The sequence below is a fragment of the Chelonoidis abingdonii genome, chromosome 2, assembly GCF_003597395.2.
Source record: "Chelonoidis abingdonii isolate Lonesome George chromosome 2, CheloAbing_2.0, whole genome shotgun sequence".
Lineage (NCBI taxonomy): Eukaryota > Metazoa > Chordata > Testudines > Testudinidae > Chelonoidis > Chelonoidis abingdonii.
This window is the reverse complement of record NC_133770.1, coordinates 200,929,147-200,953,721: the sequence shown is the minus strand read 5'-3', so window position 1 is coordinate 200,953,721 and position 24,575 is coordinate 200,929,147. Positions and strand designations below refer to the sequence as shown.

The window sequence follows — 24,575 nt, the reverse complement described above, 5'->3', positions numbered from 1 at the left end:
ACAAATGGCTGGAAGGACTCATGCGATGAGTCAGTTAATGTATAGTCTTCTTCAAATAGTATCCATATGGGTGCTCCACTGTAGGTGCACCCCTGTGCCTTTAATGGAGATATCTTATAGCTGTGTTATTTGGCTCGCACATGGGTGTTACTCAGTGTTATATAGCACTGCGTAGGCGAACTGCCTTCAGTTCCTTCTCAGTGGCCTCAGCCAGAGACTAAGCATTAACAGTTGTTAAGGGGACACAGTTTACCTCAACTGTGTCCTCTTAGCTCTTTTAGCAGTTAGTTAATTACAGTTGTTCTTAGTAGTAGCTAGTATTTAATAGTAGTTTTAGCTGTAGTAGTTTTTAAAAAACCTTTTATATATATATGTAAAATATCTTTTACATAGTTTCTCCGCTCCTGGAAGCTTTTGCTTTACTGGAAATGCAAGGCCAGTTCTCCTGGTTTCAAATATTGCGTGTTGTGCCTTGAGGCAATCCCAGGGAGTGATGGCACTCCTACTGCATCCACTGCCTCAGGGAATCTCATATTTTCCAAAAGTGCAACTTTTGTCTAGCATTAAAATCTACAGTCAGAAAAAGCAGGGAGATCAAACTTTGACTCCTCGTGATGGAAAGCTCACTGTGCCCAGACTCTAACCTAGACCAGGGGACCCCCCGCCCCGTATGCCTCTCTCCAAGCAAGTCAGCTACTTGCGCAATCTCCAAGCTGCACTCCTCGAGGGAATCTAAGGGGAAGACACAAGATTCCTCTCATAAGACTTCCAAAGTTCATGCCCCAAGTTCACCAGGTAGGGAACCTACATCAAAGAAGTTGAGGTTGCTGATGACTCTAGCCACTTTGTATCCCATTGGTCTCTACCCAATGAGGGTGCTGGTTCCTTAGGTTTTGAGGGCTCAGTTAAGCCTAGAGACTCCAAAATGTCAGCCTCCAATAGACCTTTGGTACCAACAGAGGAGTGAGGCAGGAAGAAGAGCTCTACCTCTTCACACTTGGTAACAAAAAAGTACCATTCAGACTCCATCTGGACTCTCCTTGGAGCATTCAAGACTCATGATATCGTCAGCTCCCTCAGCTACCATTATTTCAGCTCAAGCCATAGACATGGTATCAGCAACATTCTTGGTACCTCAGAAGTTTAGTTTTCCCTGAGACCTGGCTGTGTCTGAGACTCCTGACTTCCCATTGCTCGTCTCTGATCTGTTCTCAGTACTGAGGACCTCGGGATCCCCAGACACCCATCCAGTACCAACAGTTGTATATCAAATGTCTTCAGTACTTCAAAGTGACTTGGAGACGACGGAGTCTGAAGCAGATCTTGCCTTGGTCTCTTAAATATCTATCCACTCTGTCCCTATAGAAGCTCTTTTCCACAGGTCTCTGAGGCAGTTGATCTTACTCATGAGAGACATCCACAACCACCATCTTGCTAATATGAACACTCATGGATGCTGCCACCCATGCCATATGCATCATCCAGTTAGTCATACTGAGACCCTGGGTGGCCTATCATCAGCAATTCTCTAGGTCCTCAAGCACCATCTGTCACAGAGATAGACAACCTTCCTCACTCTCCCTCTCCAGGAGACCAGAAACTTAGGAAGAATCCTTTGAGAAACAGGAAGCTAGGGCTGCTGAAGAGCTCTCTCCCCAGATGAAGAGATCATGCCACCTCAACTATCCCTCTCTGACAATTTTAAATAGTTCCAGGACCTTATCAAAAGGGTTGTGGATTCTTTGCAAATCCCCCTTGAGGAGGTTAAAGAACCTCATCATAAGTTGCTTGACATCCTCCACACAGCTCTATCTGCCTGCATTGCCTTGCCTGTTAATGAGGACTCCTGGATCCTGCAAAAATTATCTGGTACACCTTGGCCTCAATTCCACACACATGCAAGAGCATAGAAAAAAAATATTATGTTCCCTCTAAGGACTCAGAAATTTTATTTTATCATCCCTCTCCTAAATCCTTGATGGTCGAGGCAGTTATTGAATATGGAAGGCAGCACCACACTAAATCTATGCCCTCTGATAGAAATCACAAGCCCCTCGACCTGCTTTGTAGAAAATCATATTCAACAGCTACTTTAAAGTTTGGAATTACCATCTACCAGGCATTAATGGAGAAGTACAACCATGCAAATTGTACCAAACTGAACTCCTTTATTGCATATTTACCAACAGAACACAGAGAGTAATTCCAAGCAAATATTGCAGAAAGCCAGCTGCTCACCAGAATATCTCTGCAGGCTTCTCTCAGTGCTGTTGATACTGCTGTTGATTTCAGTTTCTATGGCAGTAGTTATGAGGAGGGCCTCCTGGCTTCAGCTCTCAGGATTTCCAAAGAAGGACCAGAATACAGTCAAAGACCTTCCTTTTGATGTCACTAAGCTGTTCGTTGACATCATGGAAGAATCCCTGCACATGTTGAGACTCCAGGGCCACTTTATATTTTCTGAGGACCTATACACCTACCCAAAAGAGAAAGTTCAGTTGGTCTCAGATAGCACAGAGATCCTGCCCCACTCAATTCTCAAATTTGCAAAGGTCATATAAATCTCAATGGAAGAGACATAGGTACTAGAGAAGAAAATCACCTACCTCACCTTTGACCTCACAACCCTCCACTCTGAAGTACCAATTTTGACAGGATGGTCAGCCTTTCACCTGCCTACCTCTCTTTGGCAACTACCCTTACCATTTGCAGCAGACTTGGAAGTCCATCACTTTGGACAAGTGAGGTTTGCAGATAATTTCCACAAGGAACCCCATCTCATTAGCTTCTCTTCTGCCTGCCAACCCAATTTGTCTTCAGGGACCTGTTCCACAGTAAATAGATGCTCTTCTACTCTTAGATGCTATAAAATCAGTTTCCATGCAGCATTGGGAGCAGGGGGTAATTCCAGGTATTTCCTGGTTCCAAAAAAGAGCAGTGGTTGAGACCCATCCTAGATTTAAGACTACTCAACAACTTAGTGAAGACACAAAAATTCAAAATGGTGATACTTGCAGCAATAATTCCATCACTGAACCAAGGGACTTGTTCTCAGCCCTGTCTTCAGAATGCATATTTCCATATAGCAGTGCATTTATCCCATAAAAGACACCAATGTTTTACTGTTGATCAGGACCATTTTCAGTACAAGGTTCTCCCTTTTGGCCAATCATCTGTCCCAAATGTCTTCTCAAAGGTCAAAGGTCATGTCAGTAGTAGTGACACATCTCCTCAGAAAAGGAATTCTGGTGTTCCCTTACCTAGATGATTGGCTTCCAAAACATTGCTCCCTGGGCCTAACTTCATGGGCAACTTGTGAAGCCATATACCTGTTCCTCAAATTGGGCTGCAATTGAACATTTAAATATTCACCTTGATCCCTGTGCAAAATTTAGCATTCATAGGAGCTCATCTCGATTCAGTGGTGGCAAGAGCATACCCCCGAATGCACAGATTTGTAGCCCTGTCCAACTACACTACTTTCCATACCCACCTTCATAAAGGAATCTCTCAATTGTTGGCAATACCCTCACAACCTTTGTGCTGGAGTCCCTTTCACCCGCCCTTCTCCAGCAGTTAACATAACAACGGATGAATTCCTGTTGGGATGGGGAGCACAGCTAGACACCCACACAGCCCAAGGCACCTGGTTGCCTCAGGAAACCACCCTGCACATCGACCTCCTGGAACTCAGGGCAGTCAGATACACTTGTCTCCAGTTTCTACCTCTTTTGGGGGGCAAATACATGAAGGCCATGATAGGCATTGTGTCATCCATGTTCTATGTTAAACAACAAGTAGGGGCAAGACCCCCTCCCCCTCCCATTCTGAGGCTGTCAAATTGTTGCATACACAGAGTGTAATCACAGCAGCTTACCTCCCAGGAGTTCAGAATTCACTCTGCAAGATCTATTTCTACTTCTACAGTCTTTCTCAAAAATGGTCCCATAACTGAAATATGTAAAGCTACAACTTGGGGCCTGTATACTTACACGGTTACTCAACTTGTGTAGTAACTGTGGTTCTTCACGATCTGTGTCCCTTATGGGTGCTCTACTGCCTGCTCTCTTTCCTCTCTGCTTCAGAATTCTCTGCTGTGGAGCTTCGCAGTAGAGAAGGGTGGTTCATCCGCGCAGTGCCATATAACAGCATGGAGCACGAGACAGAGTAATGTGCATGAGTGGTCTGAATGGACACTGCTCTGAGAAATCTCTGATCAAAGGTGTAGAGGGTGCAAGTGCACCTGGAGTGGAGCATCCATAGGGGAACACATCTCGAAGAACCACAGTTACTGCACAGGGTGAGTAACCAATTCTTGTTGAGAGGATGATAATTCTGAAATGTGAATATGCATTCAAACAGGATACAAAAAGTTCCAATAATGTTTCGTCTCAGTCAGAAATGGATTGCCCCTCATGTAGAGAAGCCAACCAAATGAAGGCAAAAGAACTGAGCAATAATCCCATACTGTGGCTTCAGTCTCCAGACCATGTGGATCTGGAGCTTCTGTATGGAAGGGAATCCCTTGACCTGCAGAGACAGGAAGATTGACCCCTTCAAACTGCTCTGCTCTTTCCCACCTCTCCTTTTGAAATAGCTATGGTACCCTTAATCTTTGTTCAGCAACATCCATGGAAGGTACTATTGCCTTCAAACATCATTATCTCCTATTAGATTTCTACTTGTGAAACCCTTAGACTCTGCAAAGGATGCTGCTGCTTAAAAAAAACCTGTTTGCCTCTTCCACTTAGCCCTATCGCAAAATGCTGCATGACTACATTTCAGCAGAGCTTCATCAGCAAGGCATCTGCAGGGTCCCAGTAATAGTGAGACAGTGTCACAGAGCTGACATTTCCCTCTCCCATCCACCAGCCATATCCATTAGATTAGGGTTCCTCTCTGCTCATAGAGGCGGAGAGGACAGTCTCCCTCACAATATGTATCTCTTAGGTCAATAATTTTTCATCTCCACCTTAGCAGAAGCCAATATTTGTTAATACTGTCTGTGCATTGATTTGTGCTCTCCAGCTAGTAAATTCTCTGTCATAGAAAGGTGTTTACTGTATCAGTTACTTCAACATATCAGTGATTTTCATATTGTTTCACAGCAGGGTACATTTTGCATTTGTTTATTCTGTAGGTAGCTATGGGAGCTGACTTTCTAGCAGGCTGACTTCATTCCTTGGAAAGCTTCTTTACTATCAACAGCTGTAATACCCTGGGCTCTGCCCATACTGGACCCAAATATTCCGTATATGTGTTTTTAGTAAGTGTGTTGTGACTATTGCAAAGTGTTCAAAGCATATTTTACAGTGGTTCAAGTCTCGGTAAAATGTAAGGGTACAATCTTCTGTCATTGCAATGATTAGCGTGATTTCAACTGGAGCAAAGAAAGAAAAACTGAGAAGAGATATGTGAGAAGAGATGTTGAAATATGGGTGAATATATATACACATCTACCCTGATATAACGCTGTCCTCAGGAGCCAAAAAATCTTGCTGTGTTATAGGTGAAACCACGTTATATCAAACTTGCTTTGATCCTCCGGAGTGCACAACCCCGCCCGCCCAGAGTGCTGCTTTACTGTATTATATCCGAATTCGTGTTATATCGAGTCACATTATATCGGGGTAGAGATGTACTTTATTAACATAAGAATAGTCCTCATATTCTGTACAAACTGTTACATTAGTCCCTCATATTTCAGTTATTGATGTGTTCTGTTCAGGGCATCTCTAACTGGAAAACTGCTAGTTAAATATCCTGCCAGAGAGGGAGTGAGATGCCCTAGTCCTTTATTTATAATATAGCCAAGGAGATAAAAATTAATAGTCAATCCCCAGTTATTGATTCACTTTCCAGCTGATTATTCGTTAGTGCTTTATTATTTATACACAGTATTGTCCGCAGCCAGAGAATAACAGGCATCCATCCTAGAATTACAAAGCAGGATATTTTCCTGTAATTGATTAAGAGATTATACTTGAATAGATATAAGCAGGGATTTTGAAAGTCAGTGATACTGAAGACAGGTCATGGAAAGGGGTGAATATTTTGTGCATAGTCCCTCTCCCCCAAATAATCAATTGAAGCTTGGCCATTGACATGCAAGATTAGGCCAAATTTTATTTTGCTCATTTTTATTTCTGCTTTATATAGTATTAAGTAATATGTAGTACCTGTTTGGTTGGTGTCATCGTACGCCAATTCTCTTCTGTTAATCTCATCTCACTACTAGCATGAGCTGTAGAAGCAGAGAAGTTTGGGCCTATGAGCCTGAGCCTATAGCCTAGAATTGCCAAATTTCTAATAGCAGAAAACTGAACACCTCTGCCTGGAGGCCCCTGCTTCGCTCCTTCTCCGAGGCCCCACCCCCCCACTCACTCCAGCCCCCCTCCCTCCCTCGCTTGCTCTCCCCCACCCTCACTCAGTTGCTCATTTTCACTGGGCTGGGGCAGGGGGATGGGGTGCAGGAAGGGGTGAGGGCTCTGGGGTGGGGCTGGAGATGAGGGGTTTGGGTGCAGGTAGGGTTGCCAGTTTTGGTTGGATGTATTCCTGGAGGTTTCATCACATTACATAATCTTTAATTGAAGATTAATCTTTAATTCCTGGAGACTCCAGGACAATTCTGGGGGGTTGGCAAGCCTACTGTGGCCCAATGCTGTATTTGTGAACTACTCCTTAGCTGACTGTATTAGAGGCCACTGCAGGAGAAGGGATGGTGGAAGCCTGGCAACTTTCAAAGAACTGTCTGCTGTGTTGCCCCTAATTGCAAGAGCATATTTGAAGTGCAGGGAGGAGCAGACACAGATCCCTGCAGCCTTTTCTACTTCCACTGCTTTTTCTCTTTGGCCTGAGGACTGTCTCCTGCGCTAGACTAGTCTTGGGTCAGTGTGCTTGCCTCACTGGTTGGGAAGACTGAAACAGCAGGAATAAAACAATGATAATTCAGCCTAGCAACTATGTAAATGTCTTAATGCTCAGTAAACCCTGATTGATGCTGATCACCTGCACATCACTCATGCATACCTCTGCTTAATGCCCATGGGAGCTGCTCAGCACTTCTTCAGATTTTCTCTTCAATAACATTTTTTTTTTTTACAAATTGATAAACCAAAATCTGTGTTTTTCCTTATCAGGAGAGAATATAATCTGTACACTGGGAAGCCACTATCTTTGGGTTTCTACTTCACAAATTATAACATTTTTAAAAAATGAAATGCTCATTATCTAAATATAATCTTGCTTATTGCTTACATTCATGTTGATAAATGTTATGGTCTATTTTGTTACTCATCTTCTGCTTCCTCAAAGATATTGTGTGATCCACAAGCACTGGTTTAGAATGAATTGTTCTGGTTTCAGGGCAGTCCAGTTTTATAGTCTTTCTGACCCCCATAGTAGCACTACACTATTTTTATGTGTCATCTTAAAATTCCTTTGGTATGTGAATTGGAAGAGTGTATTTATAGCATGCTATAATGGGATTATGCTAAAAGTCATCTCTCATTTATCTGGGAGTACTATATTGTTGTTATTATAATATATTGTGCATGCCAGTGAAGTTAATCTGAGCTTTGCTGCCACCACCAGGTTACAGACATTGTACAAGTAAAGAATTCTACCTCATCTTCCTTCCCCTCCAAGTTCTTCATGGAATAGAAGCACCCTTAGGGCTAGAAAGAGAGAACTCTATATTGGCTTTAACAAGGTGTCGGGGGAGGGGGAATATACTATGTTTCTGCTGCTGGGCCTGTTGAAAACCTCCTCTGTCTATCTGAGTTAAAATAGCTATTTGACCTCACACATCTCCATTGGTAAGATTAATTTGACAAATGTTGTAATGCTTTGGTGTCCTGTTCACTCAGTTTAATCCATTTTGGAATCACTCTTTTTTTCTTGCTAGAGGAAGGGATAATGTTCTCTCTAAACTTCTTGTTCCAGTAAAAAAAAAAAAAAAATAGAGTGGAAATGTGCTCTAACACTATCACTAGCTACTTTTAATATATATTTACAAGATTAGATTTTTCAGTTCAATGAAGGTTTTTTTTTTGGTGAGAAGGTGAGATCAATCAGTGGCCTCAGTCCAATTCCTTGTGGACCAATGTCCAAAACACACAAAAAACTGTTTTTGTTGGCCAACTTTGGAGCAACCCCAAAAACTGAAAGGATGGGAGAGTCTGCTTAATGCCTCTGCTCATGTTTACATGCTCTTGAAAAAAGAAAAGACTTTATTCTTTAGTGCCTTCAAAGCTTTAACTTTTTTTCAGAAAAGTCAGAGGAAAATGAGAGAATCACATGCTATACATCAAAGCTCAGAGTTATAACATATTTAACAGGTTACATTCTTAGAACCAAATTCAGTGCTGGCATCAGAGGGAGTAACACCACTGAAGTCAATAGAGCTTTCCCATGGGCATCATTGGTAAATCTATCCTTTATGCTTTATTTCATAAAGATACGCTATTAACATTTTTGAGGATGGCTTACAATGAGAAGAGTTTCCATTTCTATCCATCACAGTCCCTTGGAAATTGTAAAGAAGTCACTCGTACATGAAGTTGATGTTACTTTAGATTTATTCATTATGGATAACCAAGAATTAAGCACTATGTCCACAATCCCAGAGGTCCAAGATCGAGGGCCGTGTCAAGTATCTGGAGAAAACAAGGCCAATGGACTACTCCATGCCAGTTTAAGAAAAGTCTTTCAAATGTGTCAGTGATGTTTTTGTTACTTTAAATCTAAGAAATATAGGTCATTCTGATCTAGATTTTTGAATTTATGCTTCTCATTTCTACTCTCTTGCCTCTGGCCTCTAATCACAATAAGCATTTCTTTCCTCAGATCATGTGTCAAGAAGGTCTTGACTATGTACTTGCAGTCCTCAACATCTCAGTGAATCTGAAAAATCTTTATAGCAAAATCATTCATGATATTCTTCACTTTTAGGGCTGTTAAATGGAAACAAAATGCTGTTGTGATTATCCCATTGCTTCTGTTACTGGTCATATCTTCCTTTAATAGGAGCATATAACTAGTTGTTTAATATTAAGGCTAGTTTATTTCTTAGAGCAAATGCTTTAAATGCATCTATACTGTTTCTGCCATTTTGGACCCTGTAGGCTTTAACATCACTGAAAACAATAGACCTGATTCTGCCTGTCTGCCAATGATGGAAAGTCAATGGTGCTACATTGCTGAAAGTGAGAGGAGAATCAAGCCCATTATACTCTTGCTGGAAACAGGGCACCTGCAGCAACCCATTAGAGGGGGTACATATTCAAAACTGTGTATTGACACCTATTGGTAGTAAATAGGGCTTAGTAGATACTAGACAGGTAAAAGGTTCTTAAAGGAAACTTAGACCTTGGGTACATAAAAAAAAATTGCACTAGTGAAAATATTGAACTAGTGTAACTATGTCAATGTAGGGGTATAGGGAATGATCACATCAGTTAAGGAATTTGAAGGGATCAATGCTTAGAGGAGGAGGGAACAAAAGAGAAGAGAAAAACAGGTTATTTGTCTGCCTTTCCACATGAAGCTGCTGTCCAATTCTCTGTCCTATTTGTAAGCCCTAATTTCTGTTTTTTCTTCACACACATCCAGTTATCCAGACAGAAAATTTGGGCATATTTTGATATTAACTTCCCAGCGTGTGTGTAACTGTATTGCTTTTCTCCTGACATTATTAGGTCACTCTACCTTGTTTATTTGTTCTGAATGCAGTTCTATTCAGAAATCTAACACAAGAATGGATTTTATTTTTTATTTTACACAAGATGGGCATACTCAGCAATTATAGATGAAGGAAATAAGAAGCACAGGAGATTTGCCAATAATAAGTTAACTGAAAATATTAACTGTTAAACTGTTTATTTTTTTCATTTTTTATAATGTAATTTAGAGGACGGATTGTATGGTATTGTATGACACTCAAAGCGAAATGGTTCTGGAAGATTGGAAGAGTCTGTGGAAAGAGAGTTACATGATGAAAGATAGTTATGAATTCACTAGTGTTGCAGTGACTACGTTAGTATTAGTATGTGTGTTAAGCCTCTGATCGTGCCAGTATGGACTTTTCCAGAAGCCTAAGCAATCTCATTCTGAGGTGTGTGTTTGTACTGTTAATTAGCAGTGCTGTACCTTCTCTCCTAAAGAATTTGACTCCTGGGTCCTCCTTAAACATTATATTGTATTATGAAGATTCATATATGAATGATTATATATAAATACAAAAATAATATACAGGTATAACTTTTTTTCCTCTCAAACTAGTTCTAAATTGGTCCATTGGAGATACTCCTAATCTGGTCCATAGCAAGTTTCTCTAAAGTAACCATTTATCTATTGGTTAATAACTTCTCCCAGGGTTTGGTTTGGGGGTTTTTTTTGGTTGTTTTTTTTTAACATTGCAATAATATTGTGCAAAAATGAATGTCTAAAAATATCCACTTTATCATTGACTAACTCTTATATTAGGCCAGAAAGTTCTGTTTAAAATAAAAAGATACGGGGAAGTCAGGATTATGGTGAATGAGAACATGCCAATTAGTGAGATTAGCTATATGGACTCTTAATGCTATTAATTGGCATTACTGTCACCAATTAAAGATCCATGTTTATATTTTAAGCATAGGCCTTAAATGAAAAACAGGTGATGTGTTTTAAAGTGTTCTTTCCCTCAGGATGATATTTCCATAAAATATTAATTGCATTCTCTTTTCGGTATTAACCATGTGAAAAGATATCTAGCTCAGTTCATACTATAGTAATATGAATACTGGTGACACATCTTCCTACCCAATGCTTAATATCAGAAGATGTTTTACTTATTAAATTACAGATCCTGAGAAAAAGATGCCCTGCTGTTGCTCTCAGAACTGTGCTTTTGGGTACAATAGTGGTTCTTGCCTTTTTTGTTTTAGGGGCATTTTTTTATCTTAAGGTTTCAATGAGCTTGTGTAACATTTATCTGATCTGTGACTCAACTTGTCCATTACATACCTCTATATGTCTTTAGAAAGCCACTTTTAGTTAAATCCCTGGGTGCATCTCTGGGAAAATGGGCCAGATTCAAAACTGATTCCATGGACTGGAATTGAGTAACACTTGGCATGAATAAATAAAGAATTTGGCATGTTGCTTTCAGACTAGAATTTTGTTTCTATATGGGTGGGTAACAAATTTCCTATTAGAGCAGCAAAGAATCCTGTGGTACCTGTGGCAAATTGCCGGTACTGTTCTGCTGGGTCTCGCGCTTTCTCTTCTCTGGGGTAGGTTCAGGGCGCTATTGCTTGCCTCTGAACCGGTTCTTAATTACTCCACTAGTGTCCTTGGAGGAGGGGAGTGGAGAGGGAGGGACCTGGGCCCGCCCTCTACTCCAGGTCCCAACCCAGGGGCCCTGAGGGTTGTGGTGAACCACTTGAACTAGCGGTTCCTTCCCCTGGGTTACTTCCCTCTCCTACCCTTCAGCTTGTGAAGGGCTTCTTGCCTCCCTTCTACACAAGCCTGGTGCCCCTTACCTAGGGTTTCTTCTGGACTTCACAATCCACCGCAGCACTCCTCCAAACTTTCTATTTCTCTCTTATCAAACTCTTCTCTTCTCCAACTTCTGCAACCTGCACTCTGCTCCAATCAAACCTTCCTCCTTCAACTCCCACACTGTCTGACTGAAGCAGGGGTTTTTATCACATGACTGAAGTCAGGTGCTCTAATTGGAGTCAGGTGCTCTAAATGGCTACAGGTGTTCTAGTTAATCTAAAGCAAACCTTCCTCCCTTGGCAGGGTAAGGCCCCCTGCTAACACTCTCATGCTGCCCTCTGGCCATGCTGTATCACACACCTTATAAACTAACAGACGTTTTGGAGCATGAGCTTTCGTGGGTGAATACCCACTTCGTTGGATGCGTGTCCTATTTCCTATTGCATAGTAGGCTACATTTTTAAGACTTTTGTTGTTATTATTTATTACTTATGCTACAGTAGTGCCTAGGTACTGTAGGTATGCTACAGGAGTGCCAGGATCCGGGCCTCCTTGTCCTACGCACTGTACAAACAAAGAGTAATTGTCAGATTATTTACAGCTATGTTAACTTCCAGGTAAGACTCTGTAAACTTTTAATTTTAAGTTCTCAAGTTTTTGACTGGAATCTCAGGTTAGAATGATCTTCAAGGGAAATAAATTAGCTACAGTAAATTTGACCAATTTTGATTACAGTCCCCAAGAAAGGAATTGCTAAAGTAGTTGCAAATAGAGAAATCGGGAATCAAAATGACTACTGCACAGGAAGGAAAATGATAAACACATAAAATTTGTAGAGTTTAAGGCCAGAAGGGACCACCAGTTCATAGTGTCTGACATGCTATATATCACAAGCCACCAATACCACCTAGCCACCTGCAAACTAAGAGCAACAACTGACATTACACCAAAACATTACAAGCACGTCCACACAAACAACAGCTGTAGGAAAGTAGGGGCAGAAGCAGGAAAAAAATGACCTAGTAACCCCCATTATTTAGGAATACCTATGATTTTTGTTCCTGAGTACTAGCAACTCATTTCCAGCATTGATGCTCTTCATAGAAAGTAAATCATAACATACAAACTGTGATTATTCAGTAAAATATACATTCTAATGATGGCTCTTTTCCAGTTTTAAAGCACTGAAATATGTACGTCAAATGGGCTTATGAATGATTTGCCACTTATATTTGCTTTGTCTCTTACCTCCAGACCAGTCTGAGTGAACCAATGACATTATCCAAGTCAATCTCACTTCCCCGCAGCGCATACTGGCATCACATCACTCGACAGAACAGCGTTGGAGAAATCTACAGTTTACAAGGCAAGTAGCTTTAAAAATAAAATCACAGGTTCATTAGTTTCTCTTTCAGGCAAATTGCTTTTGATTTGCATTGGTTGTTTTCCCTTTATTTCAATTTATCAGCTGTCACCAACTTTAGAGGAACTCCTGAGATTTGCAATACAATTTTTTTAGTTATTTTTTCATAAACTAATGGTGAAAATAACTTCCAGAATCACCATGCACCAAACAATCAATTTGGCACTGGGATTTGAATAAAACACTGTACAATGTGACTTATAAGTACCTAAACAGAGGCTGGAATCTGGATCTGTTTCATAGTGTGTTCTGCAGAGAGTTTTTCTTTCATCTCCTTGAGGAGGACCAAATGGTATTCACCCAAGAGTTCTGAAGGAACTCAAATATGAGATTGCAGAACTACAAACTGTGGTTTGTAACTGATCGCTTAAATTAACCTGTGTTCCAGATGACTGGAGGGAAGGCTAATGTAATGCCTATCTTAAAAAAAAGCTCCAGAGATGATCCTGGCAATTGCATGCTGGTAAGCATAATTCAGTACCAGGCAAACTGGCAGAAACTATAGTAAAGAAGAGTATTATCAGATACATAGAAGCACACGATATGTTGGGGAAGAATCAACATGGATTTTATAAAAGGAAATCATGCCTCACCAATTTATCAAAATTCTTTAAGGATGTCAACAGACATGTGGAGAAAGGTGATCCAGTGGATACTTGGACCTTCAGAAAGTCTTTGAGAACGTCCCTCACCAAAGGCTCTTAAGCAAAGTAGGCAGTCATGGAAAGTAACTGGTTAAAAGATAGGAAGCAAAGGGTAGGAATAATTGGTCAGTTTTCAGAATGGACAGAGGTAAACAGCAAGATCCCCCAGAGATCTGTACTGGAACCAGTGCTGTTCAACGTATTCATAAATGATCTGGAAAAAGGAGCAAATAGTGAGGTGGCAAAGTTAGCAGATAATACAAAATTATTCAACATAGTTAAGTCCAAGGCTGAATAAAAAGAGTTACAAAGGGATTTCACAAAACTGAGTGACTTTGCAACAAAGTGGCGGATGAAGTTCAATGTTGATAAATGCAAAGTAGTTCACACTGGAAAACATAAACCCAATTATATATACAAAATGATGGGTTCTAAATTAGTTGTTGCCACTCAAGAAAGAGATCTTGGAGTCATCATGGATAGTTCTCTGAAAACATCTGCTCAGTGTGCACTGGCAGTCAAAATGCTAACAGAATGTTAGGAACCACTGATAGATAATAGGACAGATAATATCATAATACCACTATGTAAACTCATGGTACACTCACACCTTGAATACTGTGTGCAGTTCTGGTCACCCCATCTCAGAAAAGATATATTAGAACTGGGAAAAAGTACAGAGAAGGGTGATAAAAATGATTAGGGGTATAGAACAACTTTCATACAAGGAGAGTTAAAAAGACTGGGTCTGTTCAGCTTAGAAAAGAGATGATTGAGGAGGGATATGGTAGAGGTTTGTAAAATCATGGTGTGGAGAAAGTGAATAAGAGTGTGTTATTTCCTCCTTCACATAACACAAGAATGAGGGGTCACCCAATGAAATACTGCACACAGTATTCAAGATGTGGGCATACCATAGTTATATAGAGGCAAAATGATATTTTCTGTCCTAGTATCTATCCCTTTCTTAATTATTCCCAGCATTCTGTTTGCTTTTTTGACTGCCACTGCACATTGAGTGGATGTTTTCTGAGAACTATCTACAATGACTCCAAGATCTCTTTCATGAGTGGTAACAGCTAATTTAGACCCCATCATTTTATACGTATAGTTGGGATTATGCTTTCCATTGTGCATTACTTTGCATTTATCAACATTAAATTTCATCTGCCATTTTGTTGCCCAGTCACCCAGTTTTGAGAGATCTTTTTGTAGCTCTTCACAGTCTGCCTGGGTCTTAACTATCTTTAAAAAGTTTGTATTACCTGAAAATGTTACCACCTCGCTGTTTGCCACTTTTTCCAGATCATCAATGAATATGTTGAATAGGACTGGTCCCAGAACAGACTCCTGGGGGACCCCACTAGTACCTCTCTCCATTCTGAAAACTGACCATTTATACCTACCTTTTGTTTCCTATATTTTTACCAGTTACCAATCCATGAGAGTACCTTCCCTCTTATTCCATGAATGTTTTCATTCGAACTAAAAAATAAAACAAAAATCTACGTTAGCTATCTCTTTGTGTAATTTGACCAGGGTTTAACAATTTTGCCTGGCTTAATGAGTTATATGCATGTGCACTACCAATTTACAGCCAGCGCTAGAGGTTAGAAATTGTAGGGTGACTGAAATATCTTGTCTGAGAAAATATTTTACACTTTTTCATGAAAACTGGGGCAGTGTAGTGCACTGATGAAAGACCTGGGCTGTTTTGTTTTGTTTTGCTTTTAAAATCATCATATAAATTAAATCCAGCAGGTGGGAAGCTTCTGTAAAGATTGCAGAAAAGAAAGCATCTGTACACTAACACGTGTGTTTTTAAGTCCTGAATTCAACCCATAATGTAAGAATCTTTAACAAGATAAAACATTTTTTTCTTTTCCTGCCTTATCAAAGAAGGGCAAATAAAGCAGAACAACTTTCTAATTGGGCAATTGATGCAACTTCTGAGTTTTGCATTAGAGACTCATTCATGATTTAGAAAATATGGCTAAAAGTTTATAGACAACAAAGATGTCATAGATGACCTGCAAACACATGCAAATATAGAGGTTCCTACGTAGAGGTAGCAAAGGGAGGGTATTTTGTATTTACAGCATTCTTCATATGAAAAACAAAACAAAATTAGTTATGACCGATAACAGAATGGTGTTTAACAGACAGTATCTTTTTGTGTGTTTTTTGTCAGTTTACCTGTCCATCTTGACAATTACCTCATTGTGCTAATCAAAAGGTGTTGTGACGTTGATTATGAAAAAGATCTTAATAATGTATTGCTTGGATGACCTTCGCCATACTGTAGATATTTCATCATATTAGTATAGTAATAAATAGAAATAAAATGCATATGCATTCAGATATTACAGCTCTCCTTGTTCAGTTACGTTTTGAGGAAAAATCTTTTACATTATTAGCTATTTTTGACAGGACAATGATATGGTGTTTGCCTTGTATTTATGACAGTGAGACAAATACATGAAACATTGTGCCATATCTTGTGTTTCTGAAACAGCTGCTTTGCTAGTATAGGATCAGTGTAACAAAAAGGTGGGAAGTAAGTCTAGGTATATGGAATATCATAATAATATGCATAACTGGTTTCACAGGAAAAAATATTTTAAAATATGGTATACCAGTAAATGTATCTTTAAAACTGCAGGAATTCTGCTTTATGAAAAACTGTAGATTTATGTATTCTTCTACTAAAACATGATAGACATATTTTAAAACTTGCCTATCTGTAGTAAGATGAATAGATGAGGGTTAGTATGTAATGTTGACCCCTATGTTTGGAACAAAAAACATTTTAAAAATGTTGAAATTTCCCACAGAATAGAAATTCTAAGTTTTGACTCTCTCATTTCCATTCCCTTTGCACCAGCTCAGATGGAAACTTTCTTTTCTTCATAATTTTGTTTCAAAGAATTCTTGAAACCAGACCAGCTTGTAAAATATAAATGTAAAGGTCCTCATTGTAAGAATGTTGTAAGAATGTTAGCCTTAGGGCCTTACGGTCAACTTACACTCTGGAGGAGAAGGTCTGTATTATGATGCACAGATATAAATAAGAGACCCCAATCTATGTCTATTGCCTTACAAATTATAGTGGCTGTTTCCAAAGTTAGCATGTTAATAATCCAAATCAAACCTTCCATTAAAATCTAGATATAAAATCTCATGTTTACAAACATTTTAACATAACACAATTAAAGCAGACAGCAAAACAAACAAACAAACAAACAAAAACCACTTAACTCTTTCCTACCGCATGCTGATTGGGAATATGTACAGTAGTGAGACTCAGATTCACTTATACTTTTTCACAAATAGGGAATGCTATTCATTTCTATAGAAAATGTAAGGCACAAAAAAAGCAAGAGCTGATAGCACAGCAGAATGGGAAGTTTTGACCACTTAACTCATGGAAGTAAATATGCCCAACCTGCAGTCTTTGTAGTTGGGATGGGGAGAATGCTGATCTACCAGTTGGCTATTGCTACTACCTAGTATTCAAGAGGAAACTAGAAGGTCTAACCCAGTGGTCCTCAACCTTTTTTGTCTGGTGGGTGCCAGACGACAAGCCACGGAGGACTGTGACGGCGGACGAGCATCCACCGAAATACTGCTGACAAGCAGCTTCAATAGGCGTCACTGCCAAAATACCACCGACAAGCAGCGTCATCCAAAGGCGCCGCCAACATCGGTGGCATTTCGGTGGCAATGCCTCTGGATGACACAGCTTGTCGGCAGCATTTCAGTGGATGCTCATCCGCCAGCCAGTACGCGGGCGCACTTAGACGTCCTGGCAGGTGCCATGGCACCCAAGGGCACCACGTTGGGGACCCCTGGTCTAACCAGTCTGCCCAGTTGTGAATTCATGTAGCCCATTGAGGTGCAGATATTATCGCTGACATCTCTTCTGCTTGCTTCCTCCAAGCAACCAACTTCGCATCAATCTTATCTGGTTTGGAATCTCAGCCATTTAGCCCTAGTCCATGTACCAAGTTCATCTATACACCAAGTAATGCAATTGATTGTTTGGGCAAATACTAATGAGGTGGAGACAGAAAGCTGTGTGTCAACAACATACTGATGACACTGTATAGCTCATGACTTCTCACTAACCCCCAATGGCCACTTTTAATCCAAGGGATGACAAGATGGAACTGTAGCTTAAGAAAATGCTACCTCAGTGTCTAAGTTGATATTTGGTGCCTAAATGCTGTGATGTTTGGTGCTTTAAAAATGTGAATATAATAAATAAATAGGCTTACCGCAGGGTGCTCTTTGTTTGTCTTGTTCATTACATTCCGTTTCTTTATTATTGGTCTACAAGGTAAATTACTCAAGAGAAATTATTTAAAAATATATGCAGATAGAACCAGCGATAGGATTCAACTCTGTAAATGGGAATGGTTTGGGATTTATTTTTATTTAATTTGTGCCAATTACCATCACTTCTATCCAATCCCCTGTCATGGCTGGTGAAGTGGCTAAACAAGGAGCCTTGAGGTGGTGTCAGGAAGGTTAACATTAGTGTATGTATGTATGACCCTAAACATCCCTATATTCACGCCCTACACACTTCTGCAATAATATTTGTACAAAGTATGTCTTGTGAGGTATCATATGAAAGCTAACAACATGCTGGTTTTTAATATCATTGTAAAATGCAAGTGTGAAAATTATATGTAAAGTTATAAATTCCCTCTGTATGATGTTATTAAACCATATTTAAGACCAGAATAGCCTAGCCAAGTTAAAGGTGATACACAGATCTTTCCTAGAAAAACTAAAGTGGGTTTACCTCAGTTTACATATTAGCAGTAAACAAAGCTACTGAGCTAAACCCGTGGGGGTTATCCTGATCACCAACTCAAGAGACAGAGAATTCACGTGGCTCCTGCACCCCAGAGAAACACAGGAGACTTAATCCCCAGGAGGCCTTCATGACTTGTAAGACAAAGATATCCCTTTGGGAATATAAGGAATAGAGTGAGACTCCAGCATTATCTTTAACCATGGGAGACAAAGAAACCAAGCAATTTGGTCTCTGTGATGGGACATGGCCAGGCTGGGTAGTAAAAAACTGGCAAGGAGAATGTGGGGGAGAGAAACAGTCTTGAACAAAGACGATGTCTTGCTAGATTTAGACTTCTGGTTGCATGTTTTCACTATTATTTGTTTGTAACCATGTCTACTATACCCCTTTTACTTGGTATAATGTAATCCTTGCTCTTTGGTTAATAAACTGTCATTGTAAATCATCAGTGCTGAGTAAATTCAGTAAAGTATGCGCTTCTAGAAAGCTAACAGGTTTGAATGTTTTTCTGTCTCTGTAAAGACAATGAACCTCACACTTCCTCTGTGAGGGTCCAGAGAGAGGGACTGGTCCCTGCATTAGGATGATTTTGGGGTGAATTTGAGACTTGTGGGCTGCTGGCAGGCTGTTTGGGATAGAGCTCTGGACCACAGATGTACAGCCATAAGACTCCCACGGTTACAAGGCAGATGCTACTGAACCCCTTATTGGCAGGGCTGAACTCCAGACTGTCACAGTTTGCTAACATTAATGTTAACCAGGATTTCTCAGCAGACATTCTATTATTAACAGTAGCACAAGGTGTGGCCATTGATGCTAACAGGTTTAAAGGCTGTTGTTATTGTATTGCAGCCCTTCTTTATGCAGGCAAACAGTTGATTTTTTTTATCAAATGACTATCCTGAATTTTCTTAATCCAGGATGCAGTGTGATTAATAATAGTTCGGTAAAGAACAAGTCTCACATTTGGCATTTATTTTCTGTGGAGAGGGAAACAAAGTAATTTTAAGCAACATAAATTAATAGCCAAAAGAAGTCTTCTAGGAATTAATTTGTATTTTTCTCACTTCATTTGCTTTTCCAACTGCTGGACACAAAAATGTTTTCTCTCACCTTCAGGTGTTACACTAATTAATGGTAAGCCTGGGGAGTTTCTCCATCTGTTTTTTACTAATACATTAAATATTAGTTTTAGAGGTGACAATTGGACGTCTCAACAGTAGAGTACACTTTATAGGTCCAATTCAGATTGCGAGTGACCTGAACAAGAATTCAAATGAAAGCAGCAGAGTCCTGTGGCACCTTATAGACTAACAGACATATTGGAGCATGAGCTTTTGCACTTCATTTGATGCAAATCTACTTCTGAGGGAGTTGGAGATTTTATCAACAGAAACCATATTGTCCAAGCAGCATGTTTTCTCTGGTTCTGAGTATTGTGCATTTTCACCAAATGTGTTTTCGAGTCACATGGAGCATTTGATCCAGTTGCCTCAACAGCAAAGGGCAAGCTAATTGGTTAATACCTGGATGAAAATCAATAAAATGCTTCATAGCAAAAGATGTCCCTGCTCAAAATGTGTTCTTTGCTATTATTCTGGCATTGCTTACACCTGTTTTGCAAAGTCACTGTAATTCAAGATGAGCAACAGGTTCTGAACTTTTTTTAATAGCAGAACATAACTGACAGCACAGATGTTTTTCATTTAAAAAGTGTCATATATCCTGTTTAAACATATAGTTTAAGTTAACAGTTTGACAGAAATTTTGCACTGAGCTGAAATTTAGGATTATAATTCTTGCTCTGAAATAAATTTTCTCTCTCTTTTTTTTTAATTAAATGGATGTTGAAAATTTGGTATGGAACTGATTTGGTTATTTTTAATTAAGGCCAAAATAAAATTTTGATACAGAAACTTGTATTAGCTTTTTATTCCTTCTCTCCACTCTGTCTTGCTATCACTGAAAACACTTAGGAAATGAACAACAGAAAATCTAATTGAAGGCTGGCCTTCATCCAAGAAAAGCCAAAGTAAGGCTCACATATCAACTTCGGGTCCTCTGTTATGACTAGATCTAAGGTTCTGTTGTTATTTAGGACATGTTAGTGCAACCGTCATTCATGTTAACGAACATGTACTCACACAAATAGTCCCATTGACTTCAGGGAGACTTCTCGCATAAGTAAATACTCATCGCATGAACATTACACAGGAAAACTGCATGTTTTCATTTTGAGAAGAAAAGCAACTTCTTTTTTATAGTTACATTAAATAAAAGGAGGCATCAATGAAAATTTTGATTCAGCTTTATTATGAATGTCCGAAAGAGTATTTCTGCTTCGGACTTATTTTAAAACCAAAATGAAAGTCATCTAAACTTGTTTGCCAAGAGCTAGATTCTCCTACCTTTGAATTCAGTGAGACTTCTTACAGAGTAAGATGCTACCCAGTATGAGTAAGTATGGCCAAATCTAAGCCTAGTAACTGCTTACCTGATGAGTGCATGTCAAAATAAAACCAAAACATCAGGGATAAAATCCTGGACCCCATTTGAAGTCAATGGGAATATTTCCATTGAAATGAATGGTTAAGGTACAGAGGGGTCCCCTGTATACATTGGGATTGCATTCCTAAAAAGGGCGATGGATACCAAGACAATGTATACCGGGGAATTTTTACAGAAATAATGGAATAAGGTGAGGGATGCGTTCACAACTTCACCACATTTGCCTATGACGATGCTCTTTTTGCCTTAACAGTGTACCTAAACAACATACCTTTTTACAATGACAAGTTATACAGTACACATAAAACACTGAATAAAATAATGTAGAACCCTACTACCACCATTCAAACACATAGAACATTGTAATATAGTAAATACAGTACAGTAATACAGTATAAAATTGTCAATTACACTAAACTTAGGTAGGGGTGGCAGCTAGATTTTCTTGGGCAGGTTTTTCAGTTGCAGAAGTCTTAAAAAAGGATTTTATCGACATCTGCTGTCCTGCATGAATCTTTGAACAATAGATCTCCCTGCAGCAAGCTACTGTGTCATTGAGAGCCCTGGAGGCTTTGGCAGACCATTCATAAAAAGGATCACTGCTCTGTATAATTTCCGTCATCTCATCCAGCAGCCCAAAAAAATGGGAGAGATTCTTTGTCATCAGATTCCTGGCTTCCTTCCCTACATCATTGTCATCATTGTCCTTGCTTTCTTTGGATATCCATTGTTGATCCAGATCAACTAGTTCCTCATTTGTCAGTTGCTCAGCATGAGATTCCAACAACTCCTGTACATCATCCTCCTCCATCTCCTTGAATCCGACGTCCTTTACAACTTGACAATTTCTTGCTCAAGAGCAGGAATGGCATCAAATCCCATGAAGCTGTAGACAGCATCTGGCCATGCACCGTGCCAAACGCCGTTCATACATTGTGAAGTGACCTCTTCCCATGACGCGTCAAAGTTTTCCACACCATTCAAGATGATGTAAGTCTTCCAAAACTCCTTTACACTGGCCTTTCCTTCACCTGCTGCCTGCTTAATCAGCACGTCCTCCGTAGGTAATAAGCCCTGAATGTGGCTATTACACCCTGGTCCATAGACTGCAGCGACAATATGGTTCTGGGTGGCAAAAATAGGACCTTAACGTTCAAGCAGAGGTCTTTGTAGTCCAGTTTGTGGGCACTTGTGTTATACATCAGAAGGAGAATATTAAAGGCCAAATTTTCCTTCTGACAATAAGCCTTAAATTCAGAGACAGCATGGTCTACAAACCACTCAGAAAAAACATTGTGTGTCATCCAGGCCTTTCTGTTTGACTTCCAAATTACAGGGTGACGAGACTTAACGTAGCCCCTCATTGCTCTTGGGTTTTCGCTGTGGTGCACAAGCAAGGGCTTCAACTTTTAAGCGCCTTCTGCATTTCCCTCAAACTGAAGAGTTAAGAGATCTTTTGAGGCTTTGAATCCAGGAGCAGCCTTCGCATCACGAGAAACATAAGTCATCACTGACATCTTCTTCCTGTAAAGGCCTATTCTGTCTACATTTAAAACTTGTTTTGGAGAGTAGCCGTCTTCTGAAACAATTGTGTTCAGCTGCACTAGCCACTTCTCCTGTGAGTTTTACATTATGTAAATTAGCACACTTCTGAAATCTGTGGAACCACCCACGAGTAGCATTGAAAGTCTCCTATTCTGCTCTTGAGCTCGCTCCCTCTCTTTCTTTAAATTGTTACACAGACTTTTGGCCTTCTCCTGAATCAAACTTAAATTCACAGGCATTTTCTTTTCATGGAGATCATCAATTCAATCAGTCAACAAACATTCCATCTTCTCCATTGTACTGCTTCTCTGTTTTGTTATCTTCACTGATGACAATTTCGTAGCACTTCTAGTGCTTTTTGGATTCGATTAGCACTCTTAAAAATTGAGTGTACTGTTGAAGCAGGCAAACAGAGAGTATGAGCAACGTCGGCTGCATGCTCACCTCTTTCAATATGCTTTATAACATCTAATTTCACTTTGAACGTTACCCTCTTACATTGCCTCTTAGACACAGGCCCACTTTGAACACGTTTTTCACTCATGATAGCTACAGGACAGTACTGTACTGAGGGCCGCCCCACCTCTTCCCACCCTCCTCCATCCATGCCCTGCCTCTTCCTGCCCCCTCCACCAATGCCTTGCCTCTTCCCACCCAATTTCACCCTCTCCTCTGAGCGCCTCTTCCCCACTCCTTCCCTTTCCCTGCATGGCTCCTGAATGCCGCTTAACTGCTGATCGTGGCAGGCAGGAGGAGCTGAGAGGGAGGGGGAGAAGTTGATCGGCGGCCCTCCGAGCTAACAGAAGTACAGTACTGTACTGTCCAATAGGGAAACGTGTTCCAATTCACATCAGTCATGAGCTGTGCAAATGATGAATATGCAGATCAGGACCAATGTGAATCGGAACACATTCCTCTACTGATGAGCGCTGGATATCCGAAACAAGGGGTAAGGGGGAGATGTATACTAGGAATCCCCTGTAAATGAGATCACATGGCTCCATTTCCTCTGATCAAAGCAGCAGGTAGCTCCCCCTCCTCTCCTTGCCCTGGGTAAGCAGAGCTTTCCCATGGCTCCCTATTTCCTAGGCTAGAGAGGTGAGAGCTCCCCTCCTCTTTCAATATACTGCAGAGCACTTATCACTGCTAATAAAGCTGGTATTGGTGCCAGTTAAACCCATGAAGGTTAAAAGTTTTAATTCTAAGAAAGTGACAATGTCACACTCACATAATTTCATCTACACAAATTCCCAGACTTTACAAAGTAGAAGGAATGCTAATTGGCAGATCATTACAAGTATTCAGAGAATATTCAAGTACTTAGAGCTGTTTGAATTATCCTGCTTAGTTCTCCTTTAGACCAATCCTTTGTGCTTCTGTACCTTTCTGCAAATTAAAGTATGTAAAAAGACTCACAGGACATTCATCATTTTGGCATTTCCATTGTTTGTTCATCCTCACAGCAACTAAGTGCAGAATTCCTTTTTCTATTTACTTTTAATCCCTGAACAATGCAATTGATATCAAATGTTGCAGCAGCTAAATTGGAACATTCAGTTGTATTTCACTGTCTGCCAGCAGCTGGATGAAACACCTTGCCATTTATTTTTTCTGAATCTATAATCAGGACTTGCAGATTGGTAAACTAAAGCCTCCTAAAGCTGGAAGTCTAAATAAAGAATACCAAAAATGGAACACTATGTAGAGTAGTATATAGAAGATCCACATTACTCAAAGTGTTATTGAATTATAGTGTGTGGGTTCCTTAATCTTATGCAGTATCTTAGCTCCTATTCTTGAAAGCTTTGAAAATCTATATAAATGAATCTATTGATAGTTTTGTACATTTTTCATTAGTTTTTTTCTAAAACCATTTCATGAAGCTGTATATACAGGAAACATTAAAATATAATGGTTGATCATGTAAATCTCCACATATAGTGATTGTTCCCCAAGACTTCCTGTAAGTTTTTTGTTTTGTTGTTTTTGTCAGGAACAGGGGCATAGGCGGTCTGGCCTACTGATCATAGCTGGACTGAGGTCTGCACAGCAGGACTTTAGTCACTGAGCAGGAGTTGGAGAAATCAGAAGAGCTAGGTCCCATAAGGAAGAGTCAGGGTCAGAATCAAGCTGGGGTCAAAGA

At 39.9% G+C, this 24,575-nt stretch overlaps 1 protein-coding gene across 1 annotated transcript in view; it reads left to right on the top strand.

Moving 5' to 3' along the window:
* Positions 1-24,575, top strand: part of DOK6 (docking protein 6) — a 447,057-nt gene that overhangs the window by 355,399 nt on the left and 67,083 nt on the right. Inside the window, exon 8 of the mRNA XM_032803415.2 lies at positions 12,742-12,853. Coding sequence (XP_032659306.1) covers positions 12,742-12,853 — 112 coding nt within the window. The remainder of the gene's footprint in view (positions 1-12,741; positions 12,854-24,575) is intronic.